General features: G+C 41.7%; 1 protein-coding gene across 5 annotated transcripts in view; it reads right to left on the bottom strand.

Annotated features, from left to right (window-relative positions):
• The window catches only part of Atp8a1 (ATPase phospholipid transporting 8A1), a 215,289-nt gene that overhangs the window by 92,788 nt on the left and 110,287 nt on the right, over positions 1 to 12,214 (bottom strand). For all 5 annotated transcript variants that reach the window (XM_051198447.1, XM_051198445.1, XM_051198446.1 and 2 more), the window contains 2 exons: positions 9,994 to 10,078; positions 8,352 to 8,491 (listed from right to left, as the gene is read on the bottom strand). In XM_051198447.1, coding sequence (XP_051054404.1) covers positions 8,352 to 8,491; positions 9,994 to 10,078 — 225 coding nt within the window. The remainder of the gene's footprint in view (positions 1 to 8,351; positions 8,492 to 9,993; positions 10,079 to 12,214) is intronic.

The following is a 12,214-nucleotide window of genomic DNA, read 5'->3' as shown; positions in this document are numbered from 1 at the left end:
CCTAGAATTTCTCATTGATCAGGGTTCATGGCAGGCCTGGGAATGTGCAGTTCCCTATGGTGTTGCTGGTTTGAGGGCCTCACTACAAGGAACTGCTGGTCTGGAGCCAGACTGCCAACCTGCTTTTCTCTAAACTATAATAAAGAGTTGAGGGTCACAATTCTCTGCAGCAACTCAATTTTATCATTATAAAGTAAAAACAGCCAAACACAGTATGTAAACAAAGGGAGGTAGCTGTGCTCCAACAAAAATAGGCAGGGAGTGGATGCGGCCGTTGAACTGTCATTAGCAGACCTGTGGCTGTAGAATGCTTGCAGTTGCCCTATCTCTCCCTGCACCCGAGGCTTCTCGACTGAATAATCTGGATATTTGCTTGTTTCACATCTGCCTTTCTTCTAGGCCTGGCTTCCCAGGCAGTGAGAGACCATGTGAGGAAAGACATCCTCTGCCCTCCACCCACACCCACACCCCCCCACACACACACTTTTAGCACTCTGTACTTATAAATGATCATAAATAATAATCATGGCTACCTCAAAAGCAAAATAATAAAACAAACTCTATATGATACAAGCTAGAATGACTCTTATCCTAAACACTGAAATAAGATTTAGGAAAACAGCCAGGAGAGGTGAAGAGAGATATGGGATGCTAGTTACACACAGGTTACAAATGCACAGCCACAGCCACAGCCTCAAGGAAGTCGATCCTGTTTGAGAAGCTGCCATTTACCCACTACAAGATCAATAACAGCAGCATAGTGTGGTGGGGAGGAGCATGAGACTAGAAGCCCCAGGGAAGGAAGGTTGAGGACCCATGTACTGTAGTAATTACAAAGCCAAAAGGATATGTGGGGAAGAATTTTCTGTAAGGGACACATGTGATCAGATCTGCATTCTAGAAAGTTCACTAGTGGCCAACCTGGCACAGATTAGGAAGCTGGTGACTCAGGGGTCAGCTAAAGAGGCCACTGTTTTTCAATTTTAACTGTAGTGACCCTGGGAGCTGGATGTGCCTGGAACTCTCAGAGCTACACCAAAGTGGTCCTCTGAGCCAGCCAGGCTCTTCTGTGTTCTGCACAATACAGAAGCAGGGGCCTTTGGGAATTTTCTTCTCAGCATCCTTCAGCACACCACACTGCAGTTTCATTTGCAAAGGAGCTCCTATGTCTTTACTTTTTAGCTCAAGCTGGGCTACAGTATTAAAACCCAGGACATGTGTTCATTGGAATGGCTTGTTGGCTGCTTCTGGAGACATCATGCAACTGGTTAATTCTTCCAAGGCCAAGAAAAAGACTTTAACTTGATGGTTTTTTGAACCACAGAACTCATATTTAAACTTATAAAGCTAAGGACTTAGCAAATAAGGCCAGAACTTCACACGCCCAGATGAAAAGAATCAGGCTTTGAGAGGCAATTGGGTGTAACTCTCAAAAACACTATCTGTCTTATCTGAGTCAGACGACAGCAATGTCCAGTGTGGAAAATCTACCACAGAGTGCTGGTAAGAAGGGAGCTATCACATCAGAAAAAGGGAGCATGTGACCAGAAATGGTAGAAAGTCACAAGTACTCTAAGTTCATAGTTGAAGGTAAATCATGAAAATTGTATGTTTTTTTTTTTTTTATTTTTTATTTAAAGCATGTACCAGAGTGTAGGGGCTGCCTCACTAAATGGAAAAGTCTCCAGTAGGTTGATGCCCAGTCCTAACCCAAATGCCGGGCTAATGATTACACAATGGCACACTTGATTATTTTTGATTTTTCAAGTCTCCAGTATTTTTACATGTTCTTGTTTTCTTCTAAACCGAGTTGGCAAGTCTAACACATGGACTCTTAACATATGACTGGAATTAAGATAGAACTTTGTTTTCAATCCTTGTTCTGCTGACTACTATGTATATAAGTCCTGGATCAAGTGAGTTAAATTACCTGGGCATATACTTTCATCAACAGCAAGACGGAAGTAAAATTATGGATTTAATAGGATTCTTCTGGGGATAAACTTAGACAGATAATCCAAACTAACTTTTTTGTGTAGTATATTAGGAAAAAACATTGAGCAACATGTATGACACACCTCCAGATAACATACTTGTCCATAATATTAAAAATTATATGTGTTGTGAAGTACAAAAAGGGTGAGAGGAATGTAGTAAGAAGTTCCAACATTTTCCTGATCATCCTAATGGACAACCGTCTTGCACATCCATTTTAGAGAGCCCTGAACTAAACACTCACAGTATCGGGGAGTTGAGGTTAGTGTGTTGTTGCCTGGTGTGAAGCCCCGAGTTCGATCTCTTGACCCTGACCATGAGGAAAAAAAGACCAGGCGGAGAGTAGAAGGCTTGAAGCTCAGTCACTGCTCCAAAGGGGCAGGCAGGTTTGACATGCAGACGTGCTGTCAAGCTGTAAATGTCCTCAAGCAAATAGTCAAACAGGAAACCATGGGGATTTTAACCCTCACAGTCACCAGTACATCATACAAACTTTCATCTAGCTTTCAGTACAAATGAAAGTGGCGTTTGCAGCTACTAAGAATAGATGTGGTAGCTTTATCTGAAAAGGCATTCCATTGTAATTCGGAAGCCTCTGTGAACCTGGCAGCCATCAGCGTTCAAGAAAAGTCCTGTTTTCCATTAAGTTTGCTGCTATTTCTTTAGGAATTCTCTAAGTCACTTCTTGCTACACACTGCAAAGGGCACAAGGCTGCTAGACTGCATAATGTGGATGTCACGCTTGGTCTACATTGCACCACATTAAGGCAATCGATAAATATCTTCAAAATATCAACTACATGTTAAGGAAAAAGTGAAGGAAATGAAGAAAAAAATATAAATAAAAGATCATGACTTGATGTCCTATACCTTGTTTCAGTGACAAGGTTCTAAACTCTGTCTAGAATTACATTTTTTTTTTTCCCCTCAGTGTGCTGTTCTTTTCCAGTTGCTAAAAGGAGAGTAGAGATTTTTTAATTCACTCCCATTGCTAGGCTTCTGAATTCATCACATAGCAGAGATCGAGTATTTGTTGTTGAGTTTCTTCAACCACCTTCTCCTTATAGTTATATATAAGTAACATGGAAGGACATTAAAAAAAAATGAATGGGCCTATATTTCTGAAGAATAAATGATGTAAAAGTTACGTGCTCCTTTTCTAATGCATTCCTCAATCCTTAGTGGCGTCCCCTTTGATGCCCAGGTTATCAATGCTTGGACAGCACACAAGAAATTAGAACTAGGGGGCAGGTTTTCATTAGGCAAGCACTTATTAGGCTCTAGTTTCTGAATAATTTACTTAACTGAATAATTCATTTATTCATCAAATATTTACTGAGTGATTAACACAGGCCAGACAGTCAAACACTGGGGACAGAGTGATGAATATGATAATGACAGCCACCGCCGGCATGAGAGCTTCATAGTAGTAGTGGATGATCTACATTAATCACAAAACACAAAGCAGGGCAAGATGATACCAAAACCACAGCATTCTGATTTCGCTACCAGCTCACAAAAGATCCTCTGGCTCAAAGGTTCACTCTGAAAAATGTGTTTTCTATACCCACAAGTTGAAATAAAAGGTAAAACTTTTTATCACCAGGGAAGTACTGTGTCCATCAATACATATGTACCTCGTTTTTTGTCTTTCACTTTCTCTAACTCTTAAGGTGCATCACCTGCATTTGAGAATAGACATGAGCAGGTCACCTATGCTGTGCTAAAGATGTAATTTTTTCCTATTAATGTAAATATTAAAAAAAAACCCTGTGTCTATTCTGAAAACACACAATCATATTTATTTGTGTGAAGGTAAAACCAGAGCCCCGTGTTCTGTTAATTTCAAAGAATAGCAAAAGTGATTTATATGTCTTAGAAATAACATAGAATTAAAGAGAGATTTCAGTAAGGTGAGAAACTTCATAGAGACAATCGCCAATGGAACGTCAAACCTTCTGTTCATTGTTACTTATCATTCTTTCTGAGCACATATAAATAAGTGGATTGAAAACTCAAGTTTGTTTTAAAAATAATATGATTTTTCAGAATGGACAGCACACCTGAAGTGGTTTCATAAGGTGAAATGTTGAGTCTGAATATAGTACCTGGCCTCCAAAAGAAGGAGGTGAAGGAAAACAAAACATGTCAAGTTTGCTGTCTGCAGAATGAGACAACTGTAAATTCTCTCAGGCGGTGAGGAAGAGAGGAGAGGAGGTGCTGCAGTCCACAAAGTGGGTCAAGAGCCACCTGCCAGGACTCTAGCCCCCACATCTTGATCCTTTCAACTCCTAACTGTTGAGGGACTCGGCCTTTCCTAGTAATAAGTGTCACCGTTCACCTTATATTCCATAACAAGCTACTAGTAACTGACTCCTGGAACAAATCCCAGGATTAGAATTATTATTCTGTGAAGAAGAATCAAATGCTGGCACCCAAAGTGTACTGTCTCTGAACAATCATGAATAAATTTTCCAGATAGACGATAAAATCCCAAATCTTCTCTAAGAATAACTGTCAACAGAGAGGCCAGTATCTGGGACATTTTTGAGCCTCCTGTGTTCTGTGCCCTGTAGTGTGGCCCTTGAGGGTAAAGCCGGTGTATACTAAGACATAGATGTCCTTGGAGAAAAAGTAACAAGGTCCCAGTAGAGGATGAATGAAAGTATTCTCTTGAATGTGACCTATTTGGATCTATCTACCATCCATCCATCTATCCACCCACCCATACAATCTATCATTCATCTATCCATTCATCCACCTATCTATCCTTCCACCCACCCACCCATCAATCCATCTTTTTGAGGAAGAGTCTTACCTTGTAGCCCCAGTTGGCCTGGAACTATCTATGTTGACCAGGCTGGCCTCAAACTCATGGTGATCCCTTGCCTCTGCCTCCTGAGTGCTGGGATTAAAGGCTTGTGCCTCCACGCCTAGCCACATATTTTCAAGCTTATGCTGTAGTTATAACCCCCCAAAGGGAGGAGGCTTTAATCCAGTTTTAAAAACCAAGTTAGTAGTTTGGACAAATACTGGAGGGATATGAGACTTTATAGAGTTTATAACTGCAACTTTAATTATGCTGTAAAAATTTCACTTACTCTGTCATATATTAAAACTATTGTTTTCTAGGAGAAGCTCTACATATCTTTCCAATTTAGAATGTTTTCAATGTAACATGATTACCATGTCCATGGCATCTTGTATCACTAATTCAAATATGCTCAGAAGCATCTTGCATGACAATGATGCTCTGAATTTTTTTTTTTAAATAAAAGCACATTTCTAAAACTTCCACAGAGATGTAACATGATATGGTTTTTATACTGCACGCAATGGAGCCCAGAGTCCTGTGAAGCCCTTCATGGACCACCACGAGGCAAGATGGAGGCAGAGGGGAGAGCCTCAGGGGCTTCTCTCCACCCTTCATGCTAACCAGAGCCCCTTGGCTATTATCAATTGTGTATCTTATAATTTAGCTGATGTTTTGTTTGGAAAATGGACTCTGCTCTAAAAAAAAAAAAAAGAAAAGAAAAGAAAAGCAAAAACCACTCTCACACTTTAAAAATGAACTGGCTTCCACTTTCAGTCTAGCACTACAGTCTAATGCTACTGGATTCCAACCACATAAGGAATACAGTGCACAATCAGCGTGTCTCAGCTGAAGAAGCCAAGATGGACGAACTATAAGGCCTTGGCAGCTATGTTTTAAGTCAGATGAAACACCGAAGGAACCGGTGGTCTCTCTTGTTCAGAGTGTCTCTCTAGGCTGTGTTCTAGGAGGGCAGTAACCACAGCTTCTGACTGCCAAACCCAGCTGATTTAACAGACAGACAGCAGAACCATCCTGCTCAGACTCACAATCCTGCTCAGACTCACACACATGAAAACCCCCGCAGTCCTCAAAGGAATGGGGCTGGCAGAGACACTTTCCAGAAAAAATTTAACTAAGGCACCTGGACTCTTGTGTTGTTTTGACCCAATTTTGCCTAGTCCCCCCCAAAGACAACTGTTCTCCTATAAGTGGCAAAATAATGTTTGGAGGGCCATTTCAACAGCTTCCTTCAGACTAAGAGAGTCCCTCCTCAAAGTCCCTCACTTGGGGAATCTGTGCAGGCTACAGTGATGTATTGGTCTCAGGGAGCTGTCCTCATTCGTGTAGCCACTCTGTGGTATAGTATACCCTAATCATTCAGTGAAAGTTGGTTAAGTGAATGCATGAAGGAGAACCTTATGTTAGGAGTAGGAAAGCATATAAAATCCTGTTTTTATTTGGAACAGCCTTGCTGAGGACGGGACTGTCTCCCTACACTTCTACATCTTAAGATTTCTCAACACTGGGCTTTCCCCCCCATTCTTTTACGAGGCAGTCTTTAGGAGGTTTCTGCATTTATATACTATTTAAGGAAAACAAAAACAAGTCCGCAGGGAACTTAAATTTTAATATAACTCACGATCGCCATCTGCTGGACAAAGATAGAATGTTAAAAGGTAGAAGTTTTAAATCAGAGATGTGTATCATCTAGGCATCATCCTCTTAAATAATATATAAGTATAAGGGGCATACAAGTGTGTAAAACAAGTTACCATCTCTAAAGTGATCACAGTGTCTTACGAAGACAGGAGACTGCCTTGAGTTTTACGTGGCATCTACAAGAGTCAGAGAAAAACCACTGCAGCTAGAACAAGATGTTCCTTAGTGTTACATAAAGGGAAGGGTGTGGGGAGTGTAGTGGTGTGTGTGGGTGAAGGGGAACTAGTCCTGGGAGGTCTTGGTACTAGCTGCCTCCCAACATAGGAAATACCTAGTTTCATGGCAGAGAGAAGAAAACATCAACCTCAACCACCTGCAGCCATGACCAGGGAGGTGGTCCACACCTCGGAGGCTCTCTGATCCCATGCTGCACCCCAGGAAAGACACTGGGGAAATCAGGTAACTGGGCAGTGAACTGAGTGGCAAGTCCAAGCTAGAGAGGGGACCTTGACTACACCAGAACATGGGGCTCTGGCTAATCCTCTCTTGAACTCTCTGACCTTGGTCTGGTGTCTTAGCCTCTCTGTCACCTGGATTTCTTCATCTGTAAGTAGGGACAATACTTAGTTTCTCAAAAGGATTAAACATGTTAGTAGACGAAAGAGCTACTATACTACGAGGCACAAAATAAGGGCTACACCAAATGCTTAATGTTGCTAATTAGGGACACACGAGTTCTTGCTAATGATATAGCAGCAATCACAGGATATCCGTCAGCCTGAACAGATTTCTCCTCCTCCTTCTTTCTTTCCTTCTTCTTCTTTTTTTTCTTTCTTTTTTTTAGACAGTTCTAGTTGTCCTGGAACTGGCTCTTCTGGCACCAGGCTGGCCTCTGCTTCCTAAGTGGTGGGATAGTGAGCAACACCCCTTCCTGGCTCAGACTTGATTTCTTTAGGTGTAAAATGAAACTATTTGACAGAAAGGGTGAAGGAACACAGTAAGTGGTTGCAGCCCAACAAGTGCAGGAGAACTGCCAGGATATTCACTATTGTGTTACGTGCGCACTGTTCATTATAAACCCACAAAGCTGTATTATTCCATATTACGTAAACATATTAATTATAAATGTACTAATTATGTCTGTCCTTGCATATTTATGTCTGTGTATTTCTCTCCGTGTGTATCTATGTGAAAATGTGTCTGTGCTGCATGTGTGTATGTTCCCATGTTTATGTTCGCATGTGTCTGTGTGTATGTCCCTATATGTGTGTCTGTGAGTGCACGTGTCCCAAGTCTTCAGAGATACAGAAGCACTGGCAGGGAGTGGCCAAATCATGGCACAAAACTGGGAAGACTGAAGCTCTATACACTACACCTAGCCCTTTGGCCCTTTCAGCAAGATTTTTAGACCATATTAAGATTCATCAATTTGTTGATCATGAGAATCAATAGTAAGTCTTATGAAAAAACAGCTGAATGGGAGTCAGAGTCACAGGTAGATAAGAAAAGAGAAAGCAGGCACCCTGGGATTGTGACTTCTCATTCCCAAAAAGCACTGTGAGGAGAATTTGAAGACACAAAGGACCACAAGGAGCAAGAAAGGACCCAGGAGCCCTATAGCACCCCCAAGCCAGCATCCATTTCAAGAATTTCAGCCTCAGGCCCTTCCCATACTGGAGGGTTAAGCTGCTTCTTTGCCTTTCTCTGTAGGTTTGCCTTCTGTCTTTCCTAGTGCATGACAGGAAATGAACTCAGCGACCCCCCCTAGACAACCATTAGTGACCTATCACACACATATCCTGCTCTGACTCTACTGGTCCCCTAACAAAGACTGAACACCTGCGGAAATGCGTTTTTCCTTAGGTGACAACTCGCCACGCACCTTTTCGATCAGCTCGTAGCTCTCCTCCAGCTTCAGCAGCCTGTTCTGCACCGAGGTGGATGCTCGTTGGTAGACAGCCCGCCACTCCTCGAAGTCACTCTCAGAGATCTCAGCCACAGCAAAACACAAAGTCCTCAGCCCTGTGAAAGGCAATGCGCCCCAGCACATTATAGAAGATTTAGTCACAAGTCTGATGTTTCCATTATTTAACAAAATCCAATTTTTGAGTGGTCTCACTGAATTCAGACAATTTGTTGACGTGTCAAGTTTATGACAAAAATCTCAATATCTAATGTCTGGAATGCTCTGCCAGCTTTTACATTTTATTCCTTGCTTACAGTTCCAAGACCTCTTTAACCCTTTCTCCCCATCTAGAGTGACTTTTCTAAAAGCCTCATCTTAGCAAGCTGTTCTTGTTTGAAATCCCCCAGCTGTTCCCCAGGATGAAGTACCAAACCTGGAGTATGGCTCACACTCTTCAACTGTCTCCCTGCATCCTCGCCACTCACTTCCTGTGACGTATGGGGTTCTCTATACTCAGTGCCCAGAACATCCATTGTACTTCCCTTACCCCAACACTGCTTCACTATCTGCAAGACAATTCTACCTCCTGAGAGAGGAGCAGAGTTACTGACCACTGGGCCACTTGGCAGAACTTAAACCTGTGAGCTGTATTAGAGCAGTTTTTCTTTCCCTCTTTCGGGAATGTTGGCTGGAAACTTACTGGGGGTGGGGGTAACATGGGAATAGAAGTATCCTTCAGCCCAAAGGCAGAAAGAATGGGGTCGTAGTGGGCGCCACGCCAATGCAAACGGGGGAACAAGAGCCTGTGTAACACTGTTACCAGACTGGATGTGTCCTAGACCCCAGATCTCCAACTCAAACCTGTCTGACCTGCAAGTTGGGCAGCTCAAACCTGGCACACCCAGCCGGGGGCTGTGTAGGTTTCTGAGCTCTTGCATTCTTGGGAACTTGGAGAACCTTTTGTCCTGATTCTTATTTTGGTCTAATGTTTTTAGAAAACATTCTTGTCTTTTCAGCCACCTGATTATGAAGAAACAAGGACTTGAGCAGGGGTGGGGCTAGCTGAGTGAGGGGTGAACATGGAGATGGGTGATTTAGACACTCCATGGATTCTGCAATCATCCCTCTTCCACTCATCTAATGCAGAACACCTCTTTAGATCCTACATTGCCTTGTACATCATTATGTATTTTAGAAGCACAGTTACGGGCTGATTTTATTTACCACAGACTCCTGGGCCTCACACACATGGTGGGGGTCAATAAAAAAAATATCAAGTTATAACAGTATAATAACTTTTTACATAATAATATAGGTATTTCTTTCTTTTTTATTATCCATATTACAGAAGCTGAGTTATTTTATTTTTCTTAACTAATTCCATGAGACACAAGCCAAATGGTATCCATTCTAAAAAGTAACAGATTTAAAGGTCTTACTACTTCATTTTAATAGTGTTTTGTGTTATTTTAAGGAAAAAATGTGTGGGGATAGTACATGGGAATATCCAAGCTTTCATCAATAATCAATGCCCCACCTAAGTACTCTGGAAGTAAAATTGTTAATGACCCTGCAAAATATCAAAAATCCATGATTTGTGTTTCTATATAATGCCCACCTTCCGTTGCAAACTGTTCTAAATGTTTTAGGGTGATTTCTTTGTACTTTGACGTCTCTGCGAGTCGTTCATAAATTACTGTGTCCTGGAAAATAAGCAGAAGGTACGGTGGATTAATTAAATATCCTGGATTTAATAAGACTTAGGTTAGTAACGTCGAGAATCTGAAAAACAGAAAACCTCCTGATGTTTTCTTTTAAGCACAGATTTTTTTTTTTGTCTATGAGTAACAATGACTCCCCAAAGACAGGAAAGAGTACAGCTGGACCTGTGGGTTTGCATCCATGGATTCAATCAATCACAGACAGAAAATGTAATCTGGCCTATGAGGTTGGATCTGCAGAGAACATGCACACACTTTTTCTTGGGATGATTCCATATAAACAGTATGGTAGTATTTTCCTCATAATGTTTGCAACACAGTAAGAATTGTAACTCATGGAAAATTTGTTGGAAACACAGAAAAGGAACTGGCCTGGTGGCCTCCATTTGTAGTCTTAGCATCCGGGAAGTGGGGGCACTGGGTGACTTGGAAACATACTGAAGAGAGCTATCTCTGCATTTAGCAGAGAATGTTCTCGAACTCAGGGAGTATTGGGAAGTGCTGGCCTGACAAAGAGCCTGTGCAATGCAGTTCCCCTGTGAGCTGAAGCCTGGGTGGCTACAGTGTGTACATAAAATGCATCCAGCCATAGAACCTTCCATGGACAAGAGCACTTTCATGGGCCTGTGCTCACAGAGTGACAAACTTGAGGCATCACTGGAATACCAAATGTCCTGAGATGTCTGGCGGGGACAGGATGAGGATCTACAATCCTGGAGCTGTCTCAAACAGCCAATGTCTCTGTGCCTGTCTAGCTTTAAAACTTGGTTGACTTAATTTGTAATTCCTGGATTAAAAACAATATCATCTCTTTGAAATTTTCATACAGCATGTTTTGATCCCATTTTAAAGTCCCGTTGGCTTTAGCTTTATGCACCATTTACCTTTTCTCTGCTCTTTTCTCCTTTATAAATTGCCTATTGTTCCCTCAGTTCTTTGCTGGCTTTGGTTTAATGTCTTAAAGAACTCCAGTATTCAGCCTTCATGACTTTTTATTAGACCAGGAAAAAATAAATCATTTACCTGCAATTACTCTCTCCATGGTAGTACCCACTGTGGGGTTTCTAGTCTCGGGCTGAGATCTGGAAGCTGACTAACAGAGTATGATTTACAGCCCTTGAGAGAAACACAACCAAGTGACCTCAGAGCAGATGGAATAGCCCAAGCCCCAATTACGGATTTCTTTTCATTTTCCAGTAGTGGGATGGGAAGGAAATGACAGTTGCCATCATGGCTCTTTCCTGGGAGGGACGAGAGTCATTTTGGAGTTCTTTTTTACAGTGGTTTCTGAAAATTTCCATGAGGTTAACGGAGGCCATTTTCAGAGGAAGAAATCTTTTTAAAAAACTTGAAAAATGCAAGTGGTAGGTGAAAGAGGAGGGAGGTTGAATTCTGCAGTGTATCTAAGCATACTGGTGCTTGGAAGAACCAATTAATTGTCTACGTTCTTTGTGGTATTGAGAAGAGCAAGGGAGGGAATGTGGCCTTCTGCAGCAAATGTAGGCTTTCAAATGACAGTCACAGTGATTGATCACATTTGCAAATGATGAGTAAAATACTTAGGAGATTCTTTTGGGGGCAAAAAGCCCTCACATAATTTAGAGGACTACACTAAGGGTCTGCCACATTTTTGGAGTGAAAAAAATTCTCCACAGACACTACAAGAGGTATATACCATCAGGTCAGACTCAGAATATATGGAAAGATCCTCAGGGGATTTGGTTATCTTGTACCCTGGCCCTCAGTAAGGAAAAGCTAGAAAACCAAGGTGACCAGATATTATTGGGGACGGACGGCATGGCACAGCCAAATTACTGTTTCTGTGGATGAGCCCAGCGCTTTAAGGAAAGTTAAACCCATGGTTGATCATTCCTTTTTTGGTGAATGTTCATTGAAAAAAAATGTTTTCCTTTTGCTTGTTGGAGACAGGGTCTCACATAGTTCAGGCAGGCTTTGAATTTAGGTATGGTCTGTTTTGGATATAACAGAATTTTAAGAGACATTCACTTTGAAATCTTCAGTCTCATTAAGATTCCTGTAGGATCAAGCGTGTCAGTCAAGTTTCTCAAGTCTTCCTGTGCTTTAGAGTAAACTTCTTGAATGACCTGAAGTTTTATT

Source organism: Phodopus roborovskii, unplaced genomic scaffold (genome assembly GCF_943737965.1).
Source record: "Phodopus roborovskii unplaced genomic scaffold, PHOROB, whole genome shotgun sequence".
Taxonomy (NCBI): domain Eukaryota; kingdom Metazoa; phylum Chordata; class Mammalia; order Rodentia; family Cricetidae; genus Phodopus; species Phodopus roborovskii.
The sequence above is the reverse complement of the archived record's forward strand: the minus strand, read 5'-3'. Positions and strand labels throughout refer to the sequence as shown.